Source organism: Saccopteryx bilineata, chromosome 5, assembly GCF_036850765.1.
Source record: "Saccopteryx bilineata isolate mSacBil1 chromosome 5, mSacBil1_pri_phased_curated, whole genome shotgun sequence".
In the NCBI taxonomy this organism is placed as follows: Eukaryota; Metazoa; Chordata; class Mammalia; order Chiroptera; family Emballonuridae; genus Saccopteryx; species Saccopteryx bilineata.
This window is the reverse complement of record NC_089494.1, coordinates 5,748,578-5,775,978: the sequence shown is the minus strand read 5'-3', so window position 1 is coordinate 5,775,978 and position 27,401 is coordinate 5,748,578. Positions and strand designations below refer to the sequence as shown.

General features: G+C 50.0%; 2 protein-coding genes across 8 annotated transcripts in view; one reads left to right on the top strand and one right to left on the bottom strand.

Moving 5' to 3' along the window:
- USP40 (ubiquitin specific peptidase 40) overlaps nucleotides 1-4,022 on the bottom strand; it is a 75,727-nt gene extending 71,705 nt beyond the window's left edge. For 4 of the 5 annotated variants that reach the window (XR_010731849.1, XM_066278860.1, XM_066278863.1 and 1 more), the window contains exons 1-2: nucleotides 3,909-4,022; nucleotides 2,903-3,120 (exon numbers count right to left, since the gene is read on the bottom strand). Coding sequence is in view for 4 of the 5 variants with exons in the window: in XM_066278860.1 (XP_066134957.1) it covers nucleotides 2,903-3,101 (199 nt within the window). In the remaining variant the exon portion in view is untranslated. Of the gene's footprint in view, nucleotides 1-2,902; nucleotides 3,121-3,219; nucleotides 3,433-3,908 lie in introns of those variants that run through there. The other variant, XM_066278862.1, reaches the window with a different exon arrangement.
- Nucleotides 4,023-9,832: 5,810 nt separating this feature from the next.
- LOC136306816 (UDP-glucuronosyltransferase 1A1-like) overlaps nucleotides 9,833-27,401 on the top strand; it is a 47,539-nt gene continuing 29,970 nt past the window's right edge. The window contains exons 1-2 of one of the 3 annotated variants that reach the window (XM_066233407.1): nucleotides 20,125-20,448; nucleotides 20,483-21,431. In XM_066233407.1, coding sequence (XP_066089504.1) covers nucleotides 20,562-21,431 — 870 coding nt within the window. In that variant the 5' untranslated portion in view covers nucleotides 20,125-20,448; nucleotides 20,483-20,561. Of the gene's footprint in view, nucleotides 10,770-20,124; nucleotides 21,432-27,401 lie in introns of those variants that run through there. The other 2 variants (XM_066233410.1, XM_066233406.1) reach the window with 2 other exon arrangements.

Sequence of the window (27,401 nt, the reverse complement as noted above, 5' to 3'; positions counted from 1 at the left end):
AATATGACAAACATATCATAGTGCTATATGTGATCAAATAACAAGCCACATGGGAGGTTCCCAATCACTCTTTTCTGAGAAGGACTCCCTTTTATCCTGAGAGCATGCCTTCCTTTTCTGAGTATGCAAATGTTTTTCCTGTGTTGAGGGCACTAACAGATAGCAGTGGTCTTTACCTGGAAAAATAAGTTGGTAACCCAGTGCCAGTCTCCAGAATATTTTGTATAATCCAGCATCCAGCTATGCCACCCAGTATGGAAATATTGGAATCTTTTGGGAAGGCTATATTCAGACCCAGAGAGGAACGCCCACCGGGGAACCCGGATACACCAGAGACAGAGAGAGAGAGAGGAGAGAAGGGATGGGATGGGCGTTGCCTCCCACTGGCAACCACGGCTGCCTAGTGATCAGGAATGTTACCTTCCTGCTGAGTTCCTGGGAGGAAGCAGGAGAAATGAACTACAAACATAAAGGCAAAAGCTTAAAAACCACACAAAGACTTTCACAATTATCTCAGCTGCACCGGCCTGGGAGCACAGCGGAACCCCATCTAGCACAGCATTTACACTCCATAAAACAGGACTCCAGCCTGACCTGTGGTGGCGCGGTGGATAAAGCACTGACTTGGAATGCTGAGGTCGCTGGTTTGAAACCCTAGGCTTGCCCGGTCAAGGCACATGCAACGAGCAATCAATGAACAACTACAGTGAAGCAACTATGACTTGATACTTCTTGTTCTCTCTCCTCCTCTCTCTGTAAAATCAATAAATAAAATTTAAAAAAAAAAAAAAAACAGGACTCCAAAAAGCTCCTTCCCCAGTTCTCTGGCAGTCCTTACTCTTTCCAAATGACACCTCCCCTGCAGTAAGCATCAGGATTCACGCTAAGCCTTACAAGGAGGGTCCTTCTGCTCTAAGATGTCAAGCCATGTGCTTGGTCAGCGATCTTTGCTTGAGATGTCCCGGGACTCAGCCCTCTCCTTGCTTACAGGTGCCCTCCATGACCTGCCCCTCCCCAAACGCCTGCCTAGGTCTCTCTTTAAGGCTACTTTTCTACTTCAAGTTGCCTTTTAACTTCAACTATATCAGAAAAGTTCTAACCCCTCTGGGAATCTGCGTATCTGTGCTGAGAATTCCCAAGGGCGGAATTACCGAATGTACCGGGGAGGTCTCGTTATGGAGGGAAGGAGTCAAGGACTAGAGGCCCTGCTCCTGAGTCCCACAGGCAGTCCAAACCACCAGAACGGCCCTGCAGAGGGGATGGTGCAAACAGTTACAGAATCTCTGGAGGCAGGAAGTCTTTCTAAGCCGAGAAGCAACAGAAAATGCTACAAAGACTGGAGCAACGTGCTGTGGTGTGAAGGGGACGCGGCCACGCCAACACGGCCAGGCCGGCTGTCCTCAGAATACGCAGGCACTGTGGAGGGCTGAGCTACAAAGCCACAGGAAGGCAAAGTAATGTTCACACTGAAACCAAGACAACACCGAGACTAAGACTCGTGCAGGAAGCTATTTGGCAGAGATGGAAACGGGACAAACATGTTGAAAGAAATAGGGCCAAAAATGAAGGGTCCAATAAGGTCAACTGGCTTCTTGTAGCTCGTTTTTGGGAGATTCTCCTATACTCTGACCATAAATCCCCCCTTTAAGTGAGAGGAAGGGAGATAGACAGGCTCCTGCATGCGCCCCAACCAGGATCCACCTAGTAACCCTGTTCTAGGGCCGATGCTCGAATCAACTGAGCTATCCTCAGTGCCTGGGGCCAATGTGCAAACCGATCCAGTACTGGCTGCAAGAGGGAAAAAGAGAGGAGGGCGAGAGGGAGGTTAAGAGAAGTAGATGGTTGCTTCTTATGTGTGCCCAGACTGAGAATCAAACCCAGGATGTCCGTACACTGGGCCAATGCTCTATTCACTGAGCCAACCAGCCAGGGCCACAATAAACCCCTTTTAAACTGAGCTAACTTGAGGGGTTTCTGCACACAATTCCTTTGTCTAACATCTTGGGTCTTTGGAATTCCCTATTTCCAGATTTTAGAAAGGTAATACAAAAAAAGGGTTACCATCATGTTAACATTATACCCCCAATGTTAATGTCTGGTACAAATAGTATCCGTTGATCAAGGAGATTAATAAATATTCCTGGAATAAATGAATGAATATTCACCCAAGTGTGAGAAACTAGACCAGGGGTTCCCAAACTTTTTACACAGGGGGCCAGTTCACTGTCCCTCAGACCACTGGAGGGCCGCCACATACAGTGCTCCTCTCACTGACCACCAATGAAATGAAAGAGGTGCCCCTTTCGGAAGTGTGGCAGGGGCCGGATAAATGGCCTCAGGGGGCCACATGCAGCCCGCGGGCCGCAGTTTGGGGACACCTGAACTAGACTATAAAAGTCCTCACATCAGGTCAGGTGACCCTAAACAAGTTCAAATCAGATCAGGTTGTCAAAAGTTTTCTGAATTTCAGGTAAAATGATCACAGACTGTATAAATAATGTGAACACCCCCTCCCCCGCCCTACTTCCAAAAGGCAGGATATAACTGCTTTGGGTAAGTCTGGCTCACATGTTTATTCCTTTGGAGAAATTTTAAAAGTTAAAAAATACAGTATAATAGTCATGAAGGCCAGCACTTAGGACAGAAAAGAAAGATTGCCTTAGTTTTTAGTTTTGTTAGTCAACATTACTGCGACTATACAGAATATGCTTAAAATAATTTAAGCTTCACATTACCACTTTATGTGTTACAGTAACAATAAACACGTGCTGTAGAATACACCTTTGATACTTTGTCTCTTTGTGATCTCACTGGAATTAATGACACCTTTGATACTTTGTCTCTTTGCCATCTCCCCGTAATTAATGACATGTAGAGATAAGCGCATGTAACACAGCATTACCTCTGAATTCAGGTGTGAAATGCAGAGTCTGAAGAAGGGAATTGAGGTAGCAGGTGCCACCCTGGTTTCTAATCCCGCTTAACTTGGTGAACTCTCTGGGCGCCGGTGGCTCAGCAGCTGTGGTCCTTAATTTCCTCCCTCTTCCATACTGATTATTTGACACACTGGAATAATCCTCTTCAAACAGGTTCCCAAACATTGTGGAACTAAATGCTACCCTTTAAAAAAACATGACAGGTTATGAAATGCTTTATTTTATGTTATATTTTTTTACAACAAACTTTCTCCATGTCTCCCTGTCTTGAACTTGGGTCTACCTCTTTCCAAGTCGTTCCTTTAGAAAGTACACACGGTTGTTGGGGCTTTGGAGACATCCAGACCTGGAATTCTTTTATCCCTGGGCCAGTTAGAAAACTTGAGCTCCTGGTCCGTAAAATGGGATACCACCCATCACGCTATAGGTCATTTAAACAAGCAAATGACATATAGTAATTAAAGAAAAGCGTTTAGCCCATCATGAACGAGATGATTTTTAAAAGGCATACTGGCATCACTAATTTAAAAAAGACAAAACAAAACAAAGAAACCCCCCATCGCCACCCCTAAAACTCCGGCTGGGGTGGCGAAGACAGTCCCAGATTCTGAGAGCTGTCCGTCAAGGGCCTGGGGACCGTCAGTCCCTTGCTGAAATCTCTGCTTCTCATACTTCCTGTCCCAGGTTACGACACTGAAGTTAGTTAAACGGAACAGATGTATCTTTACAGCAGCTCAGTGCACGGCCCCAGGGATGGAGGGTCGCTGGAAGGGGTGGAGGGTCACTGGGGAAAGAGGACTGTCATGAAAACCACCGACCAAAGGCCCTCTCCGCGCTGTCCAGTGACCCCGACAGAAACCCCGGGCCCAGCGCGGGCCAGCCCTCGCCTCTCCCTCCTTGGATCGTGTCGGCCACACGATCCCTAGGCCTCCCAGGTCCCTCCCGAGAACCCGGGCCGCCGACTCCACTTACAGCCTAAAGCCCAGACCCCCGCCCCGGCCAATGCCCGAAACAAACGGACGCGCCCCGACTAGGCGCCGCCATGTTGGCGCGGGCGCGTCTCCCCGCAGCCTCCAGCGTGAGCACTTCTACGGAAGGCGTGGACTACTCCTCCCAGGATGCCCCGCGACAGCGCCGGCCTGTCGCGCGCAGCCTGATAGGCAATGTAGTTTTTTTTCTCGGATAGGTCGGAGTCCGGTTGGGAGGGCTGCCCCTGCTTCCTCGTCCGTTCGTGTTAGCGAGTCCGCGGGTCCTCCAGGACAGCCGACCACTCATTCAATCATATTTACCGTGTACACTAACTGCTGTTCGCAATCCGTACTAGTTGCAGTAGATCATTTGTCTTCTGTAATGGCTAATTTCCGTGTTACTTATACAATGGAAGGCATTATCACCTTTGCCCTGCACTTTCAAAGACATTTCCCAGTGTGTCTCCAGTGAATAACGTTCCGCGTAACCTTGAACCTTTATAATACCCTCAGTGTTTGTTTGCACCAACTCACAGAACACACCAAACATATCTCAAAATGATCCTGTCTTACTGCTTTGAACACCTTTAGTGGCCTGTTTCAGTAGCGTGTGTATGTAGGGTCTCCTGTCCTCTCCTGGATCCAATCTAGCCTCCACTCCGGAATGAATGAGGGAGACGGGGAGAAAATCCTTCGGACTTCAGCCAAAGGTTTCAGAGATCGAGAACAGCTGCAAGGAAGCCCAAGTGAATGCCAGCCTAAAGGATTTGTATTTGGAACACTAGAGAGAGACTCCTGCGTCTGGAAATGTTCGGGAAGTGTCGGTAGAGAAAGAACTGGAGGCAGCGGACCAGCGAGGAGGCCAAAGGTCTAGAGCAGGAAACCACAGTGGGAGTAGCCTGTTCTCAGCATTCTTCACTCGGCCAGCCATTGCCCCTTGGCAGCCTCCATGGCATCCTAGCCCGCTGCTTCTCTTTCTGCCTGTTGTCTTTCCTTGGCCGGCTGTGCTCCACCCACCCCCCCTCTTCCAAATTAGTAGATATTCCTCAAACTTCCATTCCCCGATCAAGAATGAGCACTGGGAGGTTAGCTGCACGAGGACACAGGCTGTTAAAACCAGAACCATTGTTGGCATGGAGGCTGAGATATCTCTGACGTGAGTGCCTCAGCCCTGGAAATTCCAGGGCGTGACCATGGCACGGATTAGGAGAGGCCAGACACACGGCAGGTGCCGTGCAACCCGGTGGGTAAAAGAAAAACACCCAGAGGGGATTCAGTAGTTCCCAGCAAGGGGCGACAAGCTGCTGTTCATTTTTTCATTTGCTCATTTAGTTTTTATTTCTTTCTTTTTCTTTTTTATTTCTTCTTAAATATTTAGTGAGTATGTTTATTTAATAAGCATCTACTAAGTGACAGGCACAGGAATTTTCATATTCATCTGACTGACAGAGGTCCCTAAATTCACGGAGCTCGCTTTCTAGTGGGGGAAACTAAGAAGAAGTGAGGTGATACTCGTAGTGATAAGGAACTTGAAGGAAATAGCAGAGGAAGGTGACAGTCAATGACAAGGATTGGGGTGGGGCTGTTTGTGATGTTGGTCTCAGAGCAGACTTCCTGGAGGAGAACTCACCAATGAGGAGGCACCTCACCTGAAGAGCCCAGGAAAGACCCCTCCAGGCTGGGAGAACGGGCGGTGGAGGGGGTACACAACCGTACTTAATTTTAAGTAGTCTTCTAAATATTTTTTCACTAGAAGTTTACGTTGTTGCAGGGCCTCTACATTAAATAGAATAACTCCACCCCTACAGGCTCACACCAGCTAGAAATCCTGCAGTGAGTCCCCAGATGTCTGTGCCCCCACCCCCTGCAAGCGGTAATAATTTGGGGCTAGCTCTTTTTGAGCCTCATCATTACTTTAGAACAAAATTTGGGGCCTGACCAGGTGGTGGTGCAGTGGATAGAGTATCGACCAGGGATGCTGAGGACCCAGGTTCAACACCCTGAGGTCGCTGGCTTAAGCGCAGGGTCACCAGCTTGAGCACAGGGTCACCAGCTTGAGCACAGGGTCACCAGCTTGAGCAAAGGATCACAGACATGAACCCTTGTGTTCGCTGGCTTGAACCCAAGATTGCTGGTTTGAGCAAAGGGTCACTGGCTCAACTGAAGCCCCCCGCCCACCAGCAAGGCACATATGAGAAAGCAATCAATGAACAACTAAGGTGTCACTACTACAAGTTGATGCTTCTCATCGCTCTCCTTTCCTCTGCGCCTGTCCCTCTCTTTCTTTCTCTCAAAAAATATATATAATAATAATAATTGGGATTTTGACTCAAATGGTTGACATGAAGTAAAAAAAACATGACATTGGCCTGAAAAACTTGCAATTTCACTTTATTTTTTGTTTTCTTATCTATGCTGTGCTACTTCATCTGTTGGTTATGCAATCTGTGCCCAATGCTATAAACAAGACCCTTTCAAACTGAAGGTCATGTCTTTTTTTTTCATTTTTTTTTTCTGAAGCTGGAAACAGGGAGAGACAGTCAGACAGACTCCCGCATGCGCCCGACCGGGATCTACCCGGCACGCCCACCAGGGGGGGCGCTCTGCCCACCAGGGGGCGATGCTCTGCCCATCCTGGGCGTCGCCATGTTGCGACCAGAGCCACTCTAGCGCCTGAGGCAGAGGCCACAGAGCCATCCCCAGCGCCCGGGCCATCTTTGCTCCAATGGAGCCTTGGCTGCAGGAGAGGAAGAGAGAGACAGAGAGGAAAGCGCGGCGGAGGGGTGGAGAAGCAAATGGGCGCTTCTCCTGTGTGCCCCGGCCGGGAATCGAACCCGGGCCCTCCGCACGCTAGGCCGACGCTCTACCGCTGAGCCAACCGGCCAGGGCTGAAGGTCATGTCTTAATAGTGGGTTACCAAATTTATTGAGAGGGGTGGTAAACAGCATTTAAAAATAGAGAGAGAAGGGAAAAGAAATACAATAACATTGAATTGGATAAAAATATCAGAGTCCTGAGGATGAAGGTAGTTATGTGGAGCTTTAAAATTTTTTTAATTTATTGAGTTTTAGAGAGAGAGGAAGAGAGAGAGAGAGAGAGAGAGAGAGAGAGAGAGACAGAGGTCAATTTGTTGTTCTACCTATTCATGCCATCACTGGCTAATTCTTGTATGTGCCCTGACCAGGAATTGAACCCACAATCTTGGCATGTCAGGACAACGCTCTAACCCACTGAGCTACACAGCCAGGTCTGTAGAACTTTTGTTTCAGACATAGAGATCTATACTTGTGGACTGAGTTTCCATGTTTCATGTAAATTATTGCTGTAGGTCGTGAACCAAGTTGTTTGAAAGCCACTCTCTCAACCCTGTCAGGCCCTTGTGCCAGCATCCGCAGAGACTATGTAAGCATTACAGAGTGTGGGCCAGTGGTCACCTAGTGGGGAGGAACAGACAATGTTTTGGAATACTGAAGTGAAAGAGTAGAACTTGTGTCGATACGTATTCCTTAATGACATTATTGAGGTTAATTGCATATGATAGCGTGCATATATATATATGACACATAGAATTTCGTAACTTTCGATGTATGTGAACTCCAGTGAACTCATCACTACACTCTGGATTGTGATTAGCCCTGTATTAGTTTCCTGGAACTGCTTGAACAAAGTCCCTCAAACTGGTGGCTTAAAACCCTACCTGTATCGTCTCGCAGTTCCGGAGGTCGAAGTCTGAAGTCAGGACGCTGGCGGGGCCTCGCTCCCTCTGAAAGCTGAGGGGAGCAGCCTCTTTCGCCTCTTCCCAGCTTCTGGGGCTCCCCTGCCTTGGGCAGCTCCCAATCTCTCCACCTTTGGCATCAGATGGCCTTCTCCTGTGCGCTCCTGCCTTCCAACGGCTGTCTTCTTAGAAGGACATCACTCAGATTGGGTTAGGGGTCCACAGTGCTCCAGGATGGCCTCATCATAACAGTTATATCTGCAATGATCTTATTTCCAAATAAGGTGATGTCCAGACATACTGGGGGTTAGGACATCAACACACCTTTATTGGAGAGGGCACAATTTAACTCATAACAACATCCATGAGTTTCCCTGAGCCCGTGTGTAACCCTTCCAGCTCCACTTCTGCTCGCGCTACCCCCCTCCCTCCCTCCCAACCTCCCCGGCCACTCACCGCTGACATGCTTTTTTGTCACAATAGATGAGTTTACATTTTCTAGAATTTTATATAGACCTGATTTACCTAAACAGAATTACACAGTATGGATTCTCTGGGCTGGCATAGTTTATTCTGCAGAACCATTTTGAAATTCATCCTTGCTGTTCCTATCTAAGAAGTTTGCTCTCTTTTTTTGTTGCTGAGAAGTAGCCACTGTATGGATATGCCACAGCTTTGTTCATCCATCACCTGCCATAGGTACCTGCGCTGCTACAGTATATAACTGTCTTTTATGTGACAGGGAAAGTCCCACGGATGCTCATATACAAGTTCCTATTTGGAAGTATTCCGTATTGCTTGTGTGCTGGTCCTTCAGGTGTGGCCACCGGAGGAGACACAGGAGAGGCTCAGGAAACCAAGTTTATTATTTCACAGGTCCTCGGGACAGGAGGGATGACGGACCATCAGGGTCACAAAGGGGAGCTACAGGGTTGGTCAGGAGGCAGGAGGAGCAGGAGCCAGGGAGAGCCCCGGCCAGAGCCTTTGCTGGAGTTGTGTGGAAAGGCAGGGCAGGGCAGGGCAGGACAGGACGAGCAGCTAAGACTGGCCACTTAGAATATTTTAGCAGGCTCTCAGCTGTAGGGGTGCCCCCTACTTGCCTGTTCCTCAGCCCTGGGATGATTGGCTAAGGAATATTGTTCCCAGTGGCTCCAGATAGGTTAGTTTGTAGGTCAAAGGCAGGCACTGTGCTGGGTGCTCTGTTATCTGTGTAATGCTGGGTAGCCAGGTGTAAGATAGTGCGTATTTACCTTTTAAAGAAGCCGCCAAACCATGGCACAATTCCCCCAGCAGCACATGGGAGGCCCGGCTACTGCACACGTTCACCAACACGTGAACCATTCCAATAGGTGTGCGAATTTAATTGTGGGTTTAATTTGACTTCCTGAATAACTTATAATGTTGAACATCTTTTTTATGTCTCTACCACCTCTATATTTTCTTTGATAACATGTCTACTCAAGTCTTAGCCTATTTTTAAAACTTTGGGGGTTTTGGTTGGTTTGTTTTCACATTAATAAATTTTGAGAATTCTTTATATATTTTGGATATAACACATCCACCACAAATAGATTCTCCCACTTTGTGGATTTTTTAAAAGTAAAATTTTAATGTTTGAGTAGATTGAGATTTACACCAAGCTTGCAAAAAAAACAGTTTAATAATTTTTTTATATACCCACAAGGTGAGGTTGTCAATCTTGTCTCCCCTCTGGTGGCCACATCCTGGAGGCCTGAGAGTTTGGAGATGGGACGAGAAGGGCGGCAGTGCTGGGGGCCGCAGAGACCCCGGGAAACGTTGTTCTACTGACAGCGAGGAGGTCAGTGGGGAGAGGCTTCCAGGCTTTCCTTGCGAGCTGGGATGTCAGTCTTTTTCTGGGCTCATCTGTGGATAAAAGTCAAATTTTCCTTTGAGAAAAATTCCAAAAATCCAAGCTGTCTTGAAATTGACTTTTTCTTTTTGATCGTTGTGAGCACACAGGGTTCAAAAATCACGGCTTAATAATTCTCTTTGTACACTGGCATGGCAGCTCGTGGCACAATCTAATCTGTGCCCAGGCAAAGATCAGAACTCCTGTTATCTGGAGAACATGCCAGGTCCTTCTCCCTCAGTAGGCGCTGTCATTCATTATATTCTGATGAGTAAATCATTGGCCATAAGTGTGTGTGTGTGTTTATGAGTATCTGACTACACGCCCTCTCCCGGGGCAGGCTGTGTGCCTTTACTTCTTCCCTTGACAGTGTGGCAGGAGAGCTGACTCCAAGCAGCTGGGCTGTTCCGGGCTGCCGCTATCCGATGGCTCCACAGGTGCTGGCTGGCCTCCTTCCTCTCTGTGTGTGTCTCCTGCTGGCACCTGGCTGTGCCCAGGCAGGCAAGCTGCTGGTCGTGCCCATGGATGGGAGCCACTGGTTTACCATGCGTGCTGTGGTGGAGAAACTCACCCACAGAGGGCATGAGGTGGTCCTGGTCATGCCAGAGGTGAATTTGCACATGGGAACGTCATTCAATTTTACGGTGAAGACTTACGCTACGCCTTACACCCAGGAGGATTTTAATCGTCGGTTACAGACTTTTGCTGACATTCACTGGAAAGCTCGGGCACAAAGTTTAACTCCTATGCTAATGGGCACATCCAACAGTACTTTTGATTACATTTTTTCGCGTTGTCGGAGTTTGTTTAACGACAAAAAGCTAGTGCGGTACTTAGAAGAGAGTTCCTTTGATGCGGTGTTTCTAGATCCTTTTGATATGTGTGGCTTAATTGTCGCCAAATATTTTTCCCTCCCCTCGGTCGTTTTCAGCAGGGGAGTGTTTTGCCACTATCTTGAAGAAGGGGCGCAGTGCCCCAGTCCCCTTTCCTACGTTCCTCGATATCTCTTTGGGCTCTCCGATACCATGACCTTCAGGGAAAGAGTGTGGAATCACATTATCCACTTGGAGGAACATTTATTTTGTAGCTATTTTCTCCAAATCGGCTTAGAAGTTGCCGCCGAGATTCTCCAGACGACTGTCACAGCCTACGACCTTTTCAGCCACACGTCCATTTGGTTGTTACGATCGGACTTCGTTTTGGAATATCCCAGGCCTGTGATGCCCAACATGATTTTCGTCGGGGGTATCAACTGCCAGTCGGGGAAGCCCTTGCCGCAGGTGAGCTGCCTCTCCTTTTAGCAAGCTCAGAGTAATCCGGCTTGGACACGAAAGGAAAGCCGAGATGTACTGAACCATGGTTTGTAATTTACATTGGCTGCTTTTGCAATTCCTTCCTGGTTCAACACGTTATTTTGTATAGTCAGTGCCTTTCATTGTTGAGTTAGCTCATTTTATAAAGCTGTCCCCTTTGATACTCATGTGTATACAGTTGAGATAACTGTGAACCATTTCCAGGCTGCATTTTCTAAATACTGTTTTGGAAAAAATACTGAAAAAGACGGTAAGAAATGAAACTCTTTTCTTGTTAATCAGATGCAAGCGGCCGTAGGAAAATGCTTTTAGCAGTTTTGTGTGCATGCCGTCCAGATGTTCTGAAATTGATTTCCATATATGCAGATAGCTAATGTAAGTCCTCACATTCGTCTTATGAAAATGAAATCTGGTCTCAGACTGGCCATATTTCTCTTTACCTTCCTGTTTTCACTTGCTGATAAAACATGGACCTCTTTACAGCTAATACATACATTCTTTTTTTAAATTTTTTTAAAAATTTTATTTATTCATTTTAGAGAGGAGAGAGAAAGGGAGAAAGAGAGACAGAGAGGGAGAGAGAGAGGAGAGAGAAACAGAGAGAGAAGGTGGGGAGGAGCTGGAAGCATCAACTCCCATATGTGCCTTGACCAGGCAAGCCCAGGGTTTCGAACCGGTGACCTCAGGATTTCAAGGTCGATGCTTTATCCACTGCGCCACCACAGGTCAGGCCATACATTCTTTTTAAGAGTTGCATAAAATTCTTTACTTTGGATACACTGTAGTTTATCAAGTAACTGATACTGAGTCATAGTTAAACTATTTTTTCTTGCTTTTTCATTTTATAAGTAAAACTATACCAAAGTTTTTAAAAAATGAGTTCTTTACATTTCTATATTTCCATCATCTCGCTCTTAAGGTAGTAGGCCAGAAGCCTCAGGAGTAGGTAGGGTCCCTGGGTCTAAATGTATTGTGCATTTTACCAAATTAACACATTACTTTAAAAGTATTAAAAAACCTTACACAGCCGGTTGGATCAGTGTTAGAGCGTCAGCCCAGCGTGTAGAAGTCCTGGGTTCAATTCCCGGCCAGGGCACACAGGAGAGGTGCCCATCTGCTTCTCCACCCCTCCCCCTCTTGTTTCTCTCCCTCTCTCTCTCTCTTTCTCTCTCTCTTCCCCTCCCGCAGCCATGTCTCAATTGTAGCAAGTTGCCCTAGGCACTGAGGATGGCTCCATGGCCTCCACCTCAGGTGCTAAATAAAGAGCTTGGTTGCTGAGCAACGAAGCAGCAACCCCAGATAGGCAGAGCATCGTCCCTTAGTGGGCAAGCCGGATGGATCCCGGTTGGGGTGCATGCAGGAGTCTGCCTTCTTGCCTCCCCACCTGTCCCTGAATTAAAAAAAAAAAAAAGGAAAGGAAAGAAAGAAAAACCTTACATTTTGATCAACATACATGAGAGTTCTTGTTTTTCCATACCCTCTCCAGCTTCAGATGTGTTTAAACTCTTAACATTTTTGGTAAAAAAATTCTACACAGCTGCTTCTATTTTGGTAGATATGTTTGGTCCTTTGCATTCCTCTTTGGTGAATTCTATTCGCATTCTTTTCTTTTTTCTGAAGGAAAAAGATGAGAAGTATCAACTTGTGGTTGCTTCACTTGAGTTGTTCACTGATTGTCCCTCATACGTGCCTGGAAGCATACAAACCTCATTTTATTATTTTTTTCTAAAAGGATTGTCCATTGTCCTAACATGATTTATCCATTGAATTGAAAGTCATCGTTATTAGATTTTGAATTTCCATATTTATTAGCATTTGCCTCTGAACTCTCAGCTTCGGGGAGGGAGTGAGGAGACGGGTCCGTAAGGAATCCCACGACCAGTGAGAAACCACTGGCGGCCGAGAGGACTTTTAGGAACGAGAGGGTCGATTGCATGGTTTTGAGTAGTTTTCTCTGTGCTGTGCTGAGACAGCTCCTATCTTAGGGACCCTTGATCTTCATGAAAAAATTTTGCTACCTGAAACAACTTGGCCTTTGGAGCTGCTACAGGGGTGTGGCATTAGGAGATTGAGTATATGTTTTATTTGAAATTAAAAATATATATATATCCTGAAGACATAGAAGGGGAAGGACAGCAGGATCCAGTAGAAGTTGCAAATAGGAGTTGAAAAGGAATGGTGATTGGGGAGGGCCCGAGACTCCAGACAGGACACACAGGACGGTGAGTGGACGTTTGGCTCAATCTTATCTGGATCTTAAGGAGTAAGTTGGCCCCAGCTGACACCGACTCGGCTCTTAATTTCCCAAAACCCTTTTGTAGACTTTTCTCTTTTCCTGTGTCTGCCGTCTCTCTTCCTTGCAGCTCCCTGCTCCCCTTTCTTTCTGTTCTACTTCCCTTCTCTGTCTCCTTTCCCCACCACATTTTTCCTTCCTCACCATGAACGTCTCTTCCTCACCACAAACCCTGCCACACAGAGGGGGCAACAAGAAAGGGCACCCCACTGGCTGAATCCTGTGTGGCGGGTGTTGGTAGTTAAGAAGTGGGCAGTGAAGTCATACCCCAAATCATGCATTAAACACTGGCGGGCGGGGTCAGGAGGTGGTGCTATCTTACACTGTTTGGGCACACGGACTCCGGGGTCATCCAAACCCGAGTTCACACGTGAATACTCCAGGTCTGACACTGAGCAGCGACATAACCTTTGGTAAGATCTGCAGTTACTACAACCAGTTAAATGGGGATAAAATAGTACTTAGTCTTTTCCAGATTAAATATGATGATGCCCGTTAGAGTGCCTGATGTGTGGCAAAGAATGGGGGATAGCTCTAATTGGGTGGGTGGTACGCATTTCTCAGCACAAGTATTTCCAATCTCCACACACAGTGTTAACATTTAACCATAGAATCAGGCTCTTTAAAACAAACACACAAATAAAAAGCTATGATCAGACGTCAATAGTCTCCTTTTTGGGCAGCCTCTCAAGAACTATTTAACCCTCAGATGGGTGGACTGTTCCTTAGGGAGAGTTTAAGAATTAAATAGAACAAAGGATAACACAGATCGGCATCATTTTTGGCCTCCTCTTGCGGATAACAGAACGGAGGCACAGAGAGGTGGAGTGACTTGCCCATGGTCATGCCTGTGGGAAGTGGGGAAGCCAATCTTTGAACCCGGACATTCTTTTTTTCTTTTTAATTGAGATATAATTTATATCATAACTTTCATCCTCTATAAACATACAGTTCAGTGGTGTTTAGCATATTCACGAATACCGGCAACCATCCCCACCCTCTAACGCTGAAACATTGTCCCCACTCCAGAAACAAACCCTGTGCCCCCTGATAGTCCCTTTCCCTGACAGCCACGAGTCTACTTTGGGTCTCCACATATTTGCCTATTCTGGGTATTTCACACAAATGGAATCCTGTGATGATACATGGACTTTTGTGAGTGACTTCTCAGTGTTCAAAGTCTATCCATTTTGTAGCTTGTACATTATAGGTACTTCACTCTTTTTTCTGGCTGAATAATATTCCATCACATGGTGAGATATATATATATTTGCATATATGTATATATATAGTTTGTTTGATTTTGTTTTAGTGAGAGACAGAGACAGAGATGACAGAGACAGACAGTGAGGGAGAGAGATGAGAAACATCAGCTCTTAGTTGTGGCACTTTAGTTGTTCACCGATTGGCTCTCATACATGCCTTGACCTGCGGGTTCCCATTGAGCAAAGATGGCCCGGGCGCTGAGGATGGCTCTGTGGCCTCTGCCTCAGGCGCTAGAATGGCTCTGGATGCAACAGAGTGACGCCCCAGAGGGGCAGAGCATCGCCCCCTGGTGGGCATGCTGGGTGGATCCCGGTCGGGCGCATGTGGGAGTCTGTCTGACTGCCTCCCCATTTCCAGCTTCGAAAAAATGAAAAAAAAAGAAAAAAGAAAAAAAGAAAAGAAAAAAAAAATCTATGGAGAACTTTAGGTGTGCGTGGCATGCCGTCCAGTAGGGAGACAGACATTAATCAGTGACAAATCAGGAAACATACTTTGTAAGAGAAGTAAAAGGCATAAAGAGAGCTGACGGGAGGCCTGGCAGGGTGAGGAGGCGAGACCGAGGAGCCGTGGGGGAAGAGTGCGCCGGGCAGGGTAGACAGCAGGGGCAGCATGAAGCCAGAGGCCTGGCAGGGTGAGGAGGCGAGACCGAGGAGACGTGGGGGAAGAGTGCGCCGGGCGGGGTAGACAGCAGGGGCAGCATGAAGCCAGCTACCCTGAGCTCCTGAATGTTTGGAATCCAGGCGTGCTCTTCCCCCCCCCCCCCCCCCCCCCCCCCCGTGCTCGAGGGTTACTTTGCCATAGTAACTGCAGGCAAGTGGAAGTCGTATTTTAAGGGTCTTCTGAGTAGCTCCTTTGTCACGGCTCCCTAGTGGCCTGTGCCCTTCCCCAGTGCTCTTGGCTACTGGAGCCACCACCCATGTTGATGCAGTCCCCCCCCCCGGGGAGTCCCAGACTACAGCCCCCACGGTAAGACAGCTGTCTCACCAGGCAAGCCATACTTCTCTGGACTACCTTGTTCCATCGCTGGGTGGCTCAGACCTGACCATGTCGGACCTGCACCAAGTCCTAGGCGCAGAGCAGTGATTACTGTGGCCCCCACTCCACAGGCTGCCAAATGGATTAAATTCTCCCCACGTCCCTCAGCATATATACCGTCTAAGTCACTTGATGCGCTGATCCACAGTAGGACCAACCCACATGTAGCTGTGTCTGTACAGCTCTTTAATAGCCATTTATTAATTCCATTGTGCCATTTTTGTAGTCTGGATTCAGTAAGTGTCTTTATTTTCAGGTCTCAAACATTTTTCAGGTCTTTTTAACTCTTGTAGGTCCAAGCCCTGTTCCTCATGAGTTGTGGGTCAACCTTTCTAACACATTCCCTTTCCTAGTATGACAGCACTCCTCTGCCCACGAATACGGCTCCCTTCCACTTAAAAGGCCAGGTGTCCTCTGTTTGCTTCTCTGGAAATCTTGGGTCATCCCATGATCTGCCTCCCTCTCTCCACTGATATATGTCCCGAGCTTAGTCACTGGTCTGCAGGAATCCCTAGGCGGAGGACACTTGGAGTCCTACAGTGCCACCAGGGCAGGCCTGTCATGGCAGCTCAGCTTTAGGACCTCTCTAACACTGTGATTGGCAGATGTGGCAGATTCTTTTCCTATTCTTCTGTTGTCACACACACACACACACACAAGAAAAAAAGAGAAATGTTTCCTAAAGGTTTCTGAATTGGCAAGGCATCTTTCTGGTGATGTTTCGGGACATGGTGTTAATTCTTTCTTTCATCTCCTGCCTCCAGTGAATGTCCCTTTGGGCCTCAGCGGGCCCCACAACCAAGCCATACCCTTCTGACAGGCCTCGTGTTTAGCAGCACAAAGACCGGAGCAAGGCTGTGCTAGGAAGGGCCCGGCCCCGGCCCTCAGGAGCAAGGCTGTGCCAGGAAGGGCCTGGCCCCGACCCTCAGGAGCAAGGCTGTGCCAGGAAGGGCCCGGCTCCGACCCTCAGCAGAGCGGGGTGTGGGAAGCCCTGAGTTCTGTCACTAGAAGTCCAATGCGCTATCCATTGCGCCACAGAGCCCGCCAAGCCCTGAGTTCTGGAGCAGCACCTGCTTCTCCGGCTCACACACCCTCCCTCCCTGCAGACGCACCGCTCTTAGAAAGAGCTTGCTGGCCCTGGCCGGTTGGCTCAGCGGTAGAGCGTCGGCCTAGCGTGTGGAGGACCCGGGTTTGATTCCCGGCCAGGGCACACAGGAGAGGCGCCCATTTGCTTCTCCACCCCTCCGCCGCGCTTTCCTCTCTGTCTCTCTCTTCCCCTCCCGCATCCAAGGCTCCATTGGAGCAAAGATGGCCCAGGCGCTGGGGATGGCTCTGTGGCCTCTGCCCCAGGCGCTAGAGTGGCTCTGGTCGCAACATGGCGACGCCCCGGAGGGGCAGAGCATCGCCCCCTGGTGGGCAGAGCGTCGCCCCTGGTGGGCGTGCCGGGTGGATCCCAGTTGGGCGCATGCGGGAGTCTGTCTGACTGTCTCTCCCTGTTTCCAGCTTCAGAAAAATGAAAAAAAAAAAAAAAAAAGAAAGAGCTTGCTGAGCCTGCTGAGCCACTGCCCTGTGCCTGCCCTGGACGGTGGGGCCTGCAATGCGCTCCCTTTGTGACCGTTTTGGGGCCTCCTTGTTGTCTCTAGATGGACCCAAACCAGCCAAGATGCTGCCACCTGCTTGGCTCTGGTCACTGTAAATGGACAACCTTGCTGGTGCCCCTGCCCCCGGGAGGCTGCCTTCCTTGGGACCAACCCTGTGCTTGGGATGGTCTCTTCCAGCCTGTTCCTGGGGCGTCTTCTCCTTTCCCGGGCCCCAGCCTGCCTCCTGAGCCAGCGGGCGTGGGTCAGAACGGCACCTCACGGCACCTCGCGTGCCAGCTGAGCTGTGCGTGACTGGCTGCGGGCGAGTCTGCTCTAGCCACGCCAGGAAACGCCTCTCACTGGTGCAGCCTGGCTCCCACATCCCTCCCTTTCTTTGACCTCCTTCAGCAGTGTGACGAATCAGGCAGAACACACCGTGCGTGACCCTCTCTCCCTGGCTCTCACTTGAGAAACCTGAAGATCGGGAGTTGGGCCACACCCTCGGCTGGGGGGCAGGGCTGGAAGCAGACTCCGAGTTTTCTGACTCCTCCTTCGGGGTCTCTCGCCGCCCCCTGCTTTGGCTGATAACGTCTCAGATCTTAATGTCCAAAAGGCAAGAGATGGATTCTATGCTCAGAGTGCCATGGTTCTTTAAATGATCTATTTCATGTGCATATCCTTACATCTTTAAAAAAAAAAAAAAAGAATATGAAATGTGAGTGTAAAGGAGACAGGCAAATCAAAACTGAGTTCATTCATCCAGCACACGTGTCCCGAGTGCGACCGACCCCATGACAGGCGTTGTTCTGGACACTGGGCGCCTTGTTCTGGACACTGGGCGCGCAGCAGAGAACAGAAGAGATCATCTCCGCCCCTGAGGTGCCCCCATTCTAGGTGAAGGGGTGGGGCACACAGTAAGCAAACAACAGATGGGTCGAAGCCAAATAAGGAGGGAGGTGGGGCGTTCGTGTGACGGGCTGGGCTCCCTGAGAAGGGGTTCATCAGAGAAACCCTGGAGACGACACTGAGGGGACCTGGGATGCAGGGGGGAAGCAAGCCATTGGGACATGCAGGGAGGAGTCCACCCCTTGGTTTTGAACACTGTCTGGAGCCGAGGTTGGCGCACTGCAGCCAGGAGCCAAATCTACGCGGCTGCCTGTTCTGATGAATGGAAGCGGAGGGAACACAGCCGTGACCGTCTGTTCCGTGTGTATAGTTGCTCTTCTGGTACAACTGCAGGATTGAGTCGTTGCCAAGGAGTCCAAGTGGCCTACCAAATCCAAACTACATACTGTGTATGCCTTCACAGAAAATTATTTGCCAGCCCCTGATCTAGAACAGCAATTCTCAAAGGACGTTCTGGAAGCCCTGAGGATCCCCGAGACCCTTTTAAGGGTCTGCAGGGTCCAACTATTCCCGTAACAGTTCTAAGATGTTCCTTGCCTTTTCCACTCTCTTTTTCTCCTGGGGGGTATCGAGGAGTTTTCCAAAGACTTCACGAAGTGCAGCCACGACAAGCAAGTACACAAACAGGTAGGATAGTCCCCATCTGTGAAGACAGACATTAAAGGGACTTGCAAAAAATGTAAAACAATCTCATTCTTTTAACTACTTTTTGTTGTTGTTGTTTTTGGAAATACTGTATATATTTTTTTTTTCAGGAAAGATGTTAACTTGTAATGAGTCTATTCTTCTTATCTCAAATTAGTAAGGATGTATTTTTAAAGAAGAGTCGGTTTTTATTTCTGAAACAGTTCCTTTGGGCAGACATGACCACATGACCCAAAGTTCTAGAGGATCCTCATTCGTTGAGAGCATAAAGGAGCCCTAAGACCAAAAGGTGGAGAATGGTTGATCCAGAAGCAGCCAATTCTATTTTTCCTTCTGCAACTGCAGAGGTGTTACCAAAAAATGTCGTTCCATAGGCAGCGAGCCGCAGTTTCTCCTCTGTAGAAGGGCGGTCAGCTTGGGGTTTGAGTTACGTGAGACGATGGATGAGTGTTCGGGTTGAACTTTGTTCCCCCACAAAAAGGTACATTGAAGTCCTAACCCCCAGAACCTCAGAGTGTGGCCTTCTTTGGAAATACTACAGTCGCTGCAGATGGAATCATTGAGTTAATTGGGGTCATCAAGGTGGGGCCCCCTCCGGTAGGACTGGTGTCTTTACACAAAGGGGAGCTCTGGACACGTGCACGTGGGGAGGACGCCCTGTGATGAGGGAGGCAGAGGCGGGGTGGTGCTCTTCAAAGCCGAGAGCAGCAGAGGTGGCCGGCAAACCACCCACCAGGAGCCGGGAGGGAGGGAGGCTGGAACGGACTCCCCCTCGCCGTCCTCAGAGGGAACCCGTCCTGCCTGCCGAGTCCTTGACCTCAGATTCCCAGCCTCCAGAATTGTGCAAATAAATCTGTTTATCGGGCTGCCCGGAGTGCGGTGCTTTGTTAACAGTGGCCCCAGGCCACGAAGGCAATGGGAAGCTGTTTTAGAAGCTGACAGAAGTCAGGGGCCCTGATGCTGTGGCCGCCTTCTTGTTCCAACTGCTGGCTGGTCGAGTCACCTCCATCAGATGCTCTGTCACCTACTGACTTTACATCAATCCATATTCCTCCATGTTCTTCTTCATTGCACCCCCTCTTCTGTCCCCTTCACCTCGGCTACGTAGCTCTTACGTTCACAGTGTGGGGCCGTGAGAGGTGTTAGGAACACTCTTTGACCACCAGAGTGCCCCTCAGTCAGTCCGTGCCAGTTGGCCGCCAGGGCAGACCCCGAGGGAGCCCGTCGGAGGGACCTGCACTCAGTTCATTCTCGCAGCCCCCTGGGGCAGGCACGGAAGCAAGCTCACCTGACAGGTGCAGCCCTGCCGGTGAAGGGAGGGAGGTCTCCCAGTTCAGGAGGGGCAGGCCGGCTCTGGAATCTGTGCTCCTCCCCACAGCGTGGGGACTGTGGTGTCAGGGCGCCTATGTGAGAATGAGAGTCTGTCTTCTGATGGAACAGAACCCTTCAATAACAGCGATACAGCCGGGGCGGGGGGGGGGGGGCAGGTCCTCCAGACTCCTCTGCGCCCGCCTTTTCATCCAGCCACCGCCGTGGTGACCAGGGTGTGGGGCGGGCAGCTCCACTGTGCTGTCCAACCCTGAATCTGGCCTCTGCTCACGCTTCCTTTCCGCCGGGAGGCAAGCGGACAGGAGGCGGGGAGCCCGACGGGCACTGTCTGCACACTCGTCGGTGCTCAGAGGAGCTGCTGCGCCATCCCCGGGGCCTCGCCCGATGTCCCCACCCCGCAGAGGGAGGCAGGCGGGTGGGCCCGGACAAAGACAAGTTCAACCCAAAAGCTCAGGCAAAGGCGAAGAAGCCAAGTTGGCTCAGGTGTGCTTAGAAACAGTTAAATATTAATTTAGGCTCCTGTACTTGTAAGGGCACTGTCCGGAGCCGGGAGGGGCAGGCCGGGTCTGGGCCGCGGCCGGGCTGGCAGGCGGTCGGGGAAGGCGGCCAGGAGCCCTGCGGGGTAGGGAGGGCAAGGCCGCCAGGAGCCCTGCGGGGTAGGGAGGGCGAGCCCTTGCCTTCCGCTGCGACCTGCTCTCCTGCAGGATGGCCCGCCGGCTCCGGCTCCGCGCCCCCCGGGGGCTCTGCGCGGGGCTTCTCCTCCTGGCGCTCTGGGGCCCGGTGCTGGGTGACCGGCTGCTGGTGGTCCCTCAGGACGGGAGCCACTGGCTCAGCATGAAGGAGATAGTGGAGATGCTCGGCGACAGGGGCCACGACATCGTGGTGCTCGTGCCGGAGGCCAACCTGCTTCTGAAAGAATCCAAACACTACACGAGGAGACTCTACCCGGTGCCCTACGGCGAGGCGCAGCTGCGGGACCGGTTCCGCGCCTTCGGGAACGGAAACTTCGCCGAGCGCTCGCGCCTGATGGCGCCCTTCATGGAGTACAGCAACAGCATGATTGTGGTGGACATGTTCTTCACCAACTGCCACAGCCTCCTGAGGGACTCCGCCACCCTGCGCTTCCTCCGGGAGGGCGCCTTCGACGCCCTGTTCACGGACCCGGCGCTGCCCTGCGGGGTGATCCTGGCCGAGTACCTGGGCCTGCCGTCCCTGTACCTGTTCCGGGGCTTCCCCTGCTCCCTGGAGCACAAGCTCAGCTGGAGCCCGAACCCCACGTCCTACATCCCCAGGTGCTACACCCAGTTCTCAGACTGCATGACCTTCTCCCAACGGGTGGCCAACTTCCTCGTCAGTCACCTGGAGGACTTTCTCTTTTACTGTCTGTATTCCAAGTACGAAGAGCTCGCCTCAGACCTCCTCAAGAGGGATGTGCACTTACCCACCTTATATCGGAAGGGCTCCATTTGGCTCTTGAGATATGACTTTGTGTTCGAGTACCCCAGACCAGTCATGCCCAACATGGTCTTCATCGGGGGGAGCAACTGTAAGAAGGAGAAGGAGGCTCTACCTCAGGTGGGTGGCTTTGCTTCTTTGTGATCGCCCTGCTTCTTCAGGGGCAGACATCGTTCTTACACCCCCTGCTTCCCCTGCTCATTTGGCTCCTCCAGTGACGGTCACCTGGGAGGGCTGCCTGGAGGAGGTGCCAGGTGTGAAAGAGAGGGTGGAGGAGACCTGAGGCTTCTGAATGATGCCGAGGCTTTGAATGAAGACAGGGCTCATGCCTGGCGAAGGCAGGAGATACCTTTAGCTAGGTAATCTGAGGACAGTCACAGGTGAGTCTGAGGAGTTTCCAGGCCGAATCCTACCCTTACCTGTTGAAGAAACAGATTAAGAGGACAGTCTGGGTAAACACCTGTTCTTCCAGCTCTGTATCATGGTGTTGTTTTTTCCCAGCCTGAAACCAGGGGTCAGCAAACTATAGCCGATGAACCAAATCAGCCCAGAAGCCTGTTGCTAGATGGCCCAGAGCTAAGAATAGTTTCTATATTTTTAAAGGGATGTTGAAAACAATAATAAGAAATCTGGCATGGAGATGTAGGTGGTCCACTAAGCCTACTTTGTTACTCTCTAATCCTTGACAGAGAAGGCGTGTTGACCTCTGACCTAAGGCAAGCCTTTGTAGACACCCTCTGGCACGTGGGGAAGAGGGCTGAGCACGACTTTGGAAAAATGAAAACTTGTGAGTTTGGGTGGATTTTCTTGGGTTATTGTTTTACTATGTATACCTCTAAAAGGCTCCAGGTCACTCTGCCTGTCAGTCACACCAGAATTCTCTTTTCCAATGTGTTTTTTGTTTGTTTGTTTTTAAATCAGAAAGAAAGCCTCACATAGGTTCCAAGATTTTTACCAGCCTTCCTTGCCATCTGCTGATTTCTGTGTTAACACAGCAAACAGCAGCTAGGAGCCGGCAGGGCCAAGGGTAGTGAGCATAACTGGATGAGTTCTGGGGAGCATAGGGCCTGAAACAGAAATCTCCTGTGTCGGCAGCATTTAATCAAGACGTTAACAAACAAAAGTGTAGTAAGAAATACTCGGCATGAGAAGGGAAAATATCGGTTTTGGTGCCTTGGTACTAACCATGTATTTAAAAAACACACAAACTGCCCTGGCCGGTTGGCTCAGCGGTAGAGCGTCGGCCTGGCGTGCGGGGGACCCGGGTTCGATTCCCGGCCAGGGCACATTGCTTCTCCATCCCCCACCCCCTCCTTCCTCTCTGTCTCTCTCTTCCCCTCCCACAGCCAAGGCTCCATTGGAGCAAAGATGGCCTGGGCGCTGGGGATGGCTCCTTGGCCTCTGCCCCAGGCGCTAGAGTGGCTCTGGTCGCGGCAGAGCGACGCCCCGGAGGGGCAGAGCATCGCCCCCTGGTGGGCAGAGCGTTGCCCCTGGTGGGCGTGCCGGGTGGATCCCAGTCGGGCGCATGCGGGAGTCTGTTTGACTGTCTCTCCCCATTTCCAGCTTCAGAAAAATACAACAAACAAACAAACAAACTGTATTTGGTCATATCCAAAAACCAGATGGTAGCGACCATGCTTTCTGAGCCCTGTGAAACTTGACATGCGCTTGATGTCCGTCTGTCCATCCACATCCCAGGCATCGTCCCTGCGTCTCGCCGCAGAGAACAATGTGCACTTAGCAACTTGTGTTTATCATTATGAGAGGCTAAATTACAGCGATTCAAATCAAGTTCCTTTGGTCAAATGATCAAACCGTTTCAACAGCATGAAACAAAATGTGCGCTTTGAGGTAATGAGGACGTTTTGGGGTCATCCAGAGGTGGTAGGGGCACAGCCTCGTGGAGGTACTGAATGCCACGGAATCGTTCACTTGAAAATGGTTTGTTTTGTCACAGGGCTTCGTCTCAATAAATTGTTTTTTTTTTAAAAAAAAGACACGTTATGGGTCAGAAAAAATAAAGGCCCGATTTATTGCTGAAAATCTCCCCGATCACTCCTCAGTGGGCAAATATCATGATCAGACAATAGACACAACGTAAAGAAGACAAGTGGGCATTAGAAGTGTGGAAACCTATTTAGCTCCAGAAATAATCGGACACTTTCAAATGAATAAACAATGAAGATTTCTGCATAGTAATTCGGCAGGCATGTTGTTTTGGGTAACTATTGGCCTGCCTTCAAACATATACTGATATATTTTTTAAATATGCGCACAGCCTTTGGGAAACCAGAGGCTTTGGCCAGCGTTCCGTGGGTCACACCCTGAGTCACAGCCCAGGAGAGTGTGCCCATTCCCAGGGTAGCCCGCGCGCCCCCGGCCCTGCCCATGAGGGCGGGCACCAGATCCTTCCCACGTATGCCCACGTTAGTGTGACTCTAACCACAGCCCCTCCAGCCTCCTCCACCCCAGGAGGACCCCGGCCGCCTCAGAGGCTTCTCTGATGTCTCTGCCCAAGATGCCGCGGAGAAACCCCTCAGCGGCCTGGCTGGGGGTTCCCACTGGGAGGCCCTCAGAGGCCAGGCGGCCCTGCCCAGGGCTTCCTCCCCAGCCCCGTGCACACTGTCACCTGGCCCCAAAGCAGTCGTGTCCGTGCCACGTTCTCGCAGGTACCTTTCTTTCCCTCTGCCCCCCCCCCCCCCGGGGCTCTGGATCAGGCTGGCTGCTAGTACACTCTCTCCCTTGTCCTTCTTAGTCAGTGGAGACCCGAGACCCCGTCTGTTGTCCCTTGGCTGACTTCTTTTTCTATTGGGAGGCTCGGGTTTCAAACATCTTCATCTGAGAAGAGCTCTTAGCTTTACATCTCATTATTAGAAGGGCCATTGGAGTGCTACTCTTAGAACAAAGGAATTCAGATAAATCCTGGTGTCTTCCGCTTGCCATGCAAGCGAACGGCTCAAAGTGTCCAAAAAACCCCGGTTCTACTCCCCCCATCTGAGCAACACGGACCTTGGAGGTGAGTCCTGGCCAGAGCTCAGGCTCCCGGACCTGCACATCCCCTCTGCCCAGCCTGCTCTGTGCTGGACTTCTGCTTCCTCGTCTGAAAATGAGGCCAAAGGCTTGCTCAGCCCTGTCCGGGTTGTTTGAGGGTCCCATGGGCAGCACATAAAAGTGCATGAGAGAGAGAGAGAGAGAGAGAGGGAGAGAGAGAGAGAAGGAGAAGGAGAGAGAGCTTTGTGGGCTTTCGGGCCCCTACTCCCCTTAGCTCTGCACCTTCACTCAACACAAGCTGAAACTCTCTGTGAGGTGACAAAAACAGTGTAGTTTCCCTGCACCTGCACAGTCTCTGGGGAGCACTTCCTGAGTGTAACAGATCCCGATTCCTCAGGACTAGCTCTCTGTTCCCAAGATTTCTCCTCTTGTGTTCTGGAATCATCTAGATAGTAGTTCTCAAAAGAGGGTGATTTTGTCCCTCAGGGGATAATGTCTGGAGACATATTTGGTGTCACAATGGGGAGAGGTGGCAGCACTGTCCTCTACTAGCCAAAGTCCAAGGATGTTGTTAAAATTCTTACAAAGGACAAGAAATACCCATTCACTCGCTCCTGACAGAAAGTTATTTGGGCCAAAATGTCAATAGTGCTGAAATTGAGAAATGCTGAGCTGAATAAATTCCAAGTGACTCTCAGCGACCTCTACCCAGCAGGGCCTGGAGCTGGGCGGTGAGGGGCACCAAGCCTCCTTTGCCTACCCATGAGCTCACCTTGTCCGCCCCCCTCCATAAGGGCCCCTGCCAGCAGCACCCACTCAGCCTGCAATCTCAGCATTTATTGATTGAGCTGAGGATTGAGCTCTCAAACAAGTCAGAGGAACCAAACCCCAAAATGCCAAGTCATTCTTAATAGGCACTTTTCAAAAGAGAGGACTTGGGCCAATGTCTACAGTTCTTATAATCCTTGGTTGGCTTTTCTTTCCAAATCCTGTGTTTATCTTTCATGACTGTTTATTTCGGAGATTAACAAATGTGTGGAACATTTTGAGAGCACTGTTTCTGTTACTAAGCAGTTATCCATAGAGTGGCTAAATAGTAGAATGGATAAAGGTTAAAAAAAATAAGTATTCAACATAAGTAACTGAAAAACCAGACACTTAGTTGACTTGTAATCTAGACAATTCGAGGAGAATGAAATTAAGTGAGCTATTTTATATTGAGATATAATTCATATACCATACAGTTCATTTAAAGTTTACAATTCAGTGGTTTTCAGTATAATCACAGAGTTGTACAGCGTCACCACAATCATTTTTAGAACATTTTTAATCACTCAAAAAAAATCCCCCTGTACCAAAAAGCAGTTAACTCCTCATTCCCTCTTCTCCCCAACCTCTGGCAACCACTAATCCACTGTCTTTCTCTCTGGATTTGCCTATTCTGATCATTTCATACAGATTGAATCATATAATAATATGACTGACTTTTTTTCACTCAGCATAATGTTTTTCAAGGTTCATCCACATTGTAGCATTACTTTTTATTACTGAGTGATTTGTTCCGCGGATATACCACACGTGTATCTACTTATCAGTTGACAAACATTGGAGTTATCTGCACTGTCCCCAGTGCCTCTGTAGCTTTGATTCAGGCCCTCAACTCTCACCAACAGGCTCGCAATAGGACTCCCTGGGTCCAGGCTGACCCCCTCTAAATCATTCCCTACTTCTTCGCAAGAGGGACATTTCAGGGACATAATGCCAACGACCACACCAACCTCAGTGGCTGCCCCAGGCTCTAGGAGAAAGCTCAGGCTCCCCTGCTTGACGCACAAGGCTGGTGGCATTGAGACCCCCTCCAAAAAGACATGTTGAAGTCCTAAGCCCTAGCACCTCAGAACGTGACCTTCTTTGGAAACAATCTTTGCGGAGTCACCAAGTTAATTAACACGAGGCCATTAGGGAGGACCTTGATCCAATACGAATGGCATCCTTATACAAAGGAGGAATCTGGATACAGAGACAGACATATACAGAGGAAGACAATGAGAAGACCCAAGGAGAAGAAGGATGTGTGACTGGAGAGATGCATCTATAAGCCCAGGAAGACCAAGGATTCCAGGCAAACACCAGGAGCTGGGAGAGGCAAAGAAATGTCCCCCCCTAGAGCCTTCACAGGGACCTTGTCCCTGCTGACACCCTGATTTGGGCTCTGCCCTCTAGACCGTGAGACAACACAGTACATCTTCCTTTTCCTAAGCCCCCCAGGACGGGCACCTCTCAGCAACCCCGGGGAAGTAAGTGAGTGCCGCATTTGCCGGCAGCCGCCTGCTTCCTGCTCGCATGCTCTGGGAGTTTGCTGAGCCATTCAGCTCTCCCACTGCTCAGAGCGCTTCCTGCCAGCGCCATGCCTCTGTGCAAAGTACGGGGAGGACATCAGAGCCCTTGAGACTGAGTTTTAAGGGCGGGGTGTGGCTCCAACCGTGGCTTAGCCTCACCCAAAGAGCCTTGGGCTGGGAAGTCTTTCCCACCATGAGCCTGTGCCATCTTATCACCTTGTGTGGGGACGTCTTTCGGGTTTCAGGCTCAAAGAAGGCTCCTCTGTCTCCGTTTGCAGCGTGTGGGTCCCACGGCACCCGGCCAGTTCTACTGCTCTATCTGTCCTCCGAGGGGAGGGAACAGGGTGGCTCTGCTGCAGCGCAGTAGGGGTGCATGTGGGTGAACTGCTCTGCATCCCCTGTTGTAGTCACCTGCGGGCTGGGGAGGATCAGTGTGGGAGCGGATCTGACTCTGTCTCTTCCCCATGCCAGTAAAGCGTGTTGCATCCAGTGTGTGGCTACATTGTACTCTTCTTGGAGTACAATAAGATGCAATGGGCAGAGGTGTTGGGCTGTCTGTCCCTGGTGGCTGGCACGGCAGTGGTCTTCACTGTCCTCCGTGAAGTTGGAGCTCTCTCCTGGGATGGGTACCCAGTTCTGACAGTTTGGTGCAGTGAACAAGGTTGCTGAGGAAACATACCCTGCCATGAAGGGTACCTGTGGGCTTCTCAGCCCTACTGGCCCAGGGTGGTGCTGGCTCCCTGGGGTGAAGGGCTCACTG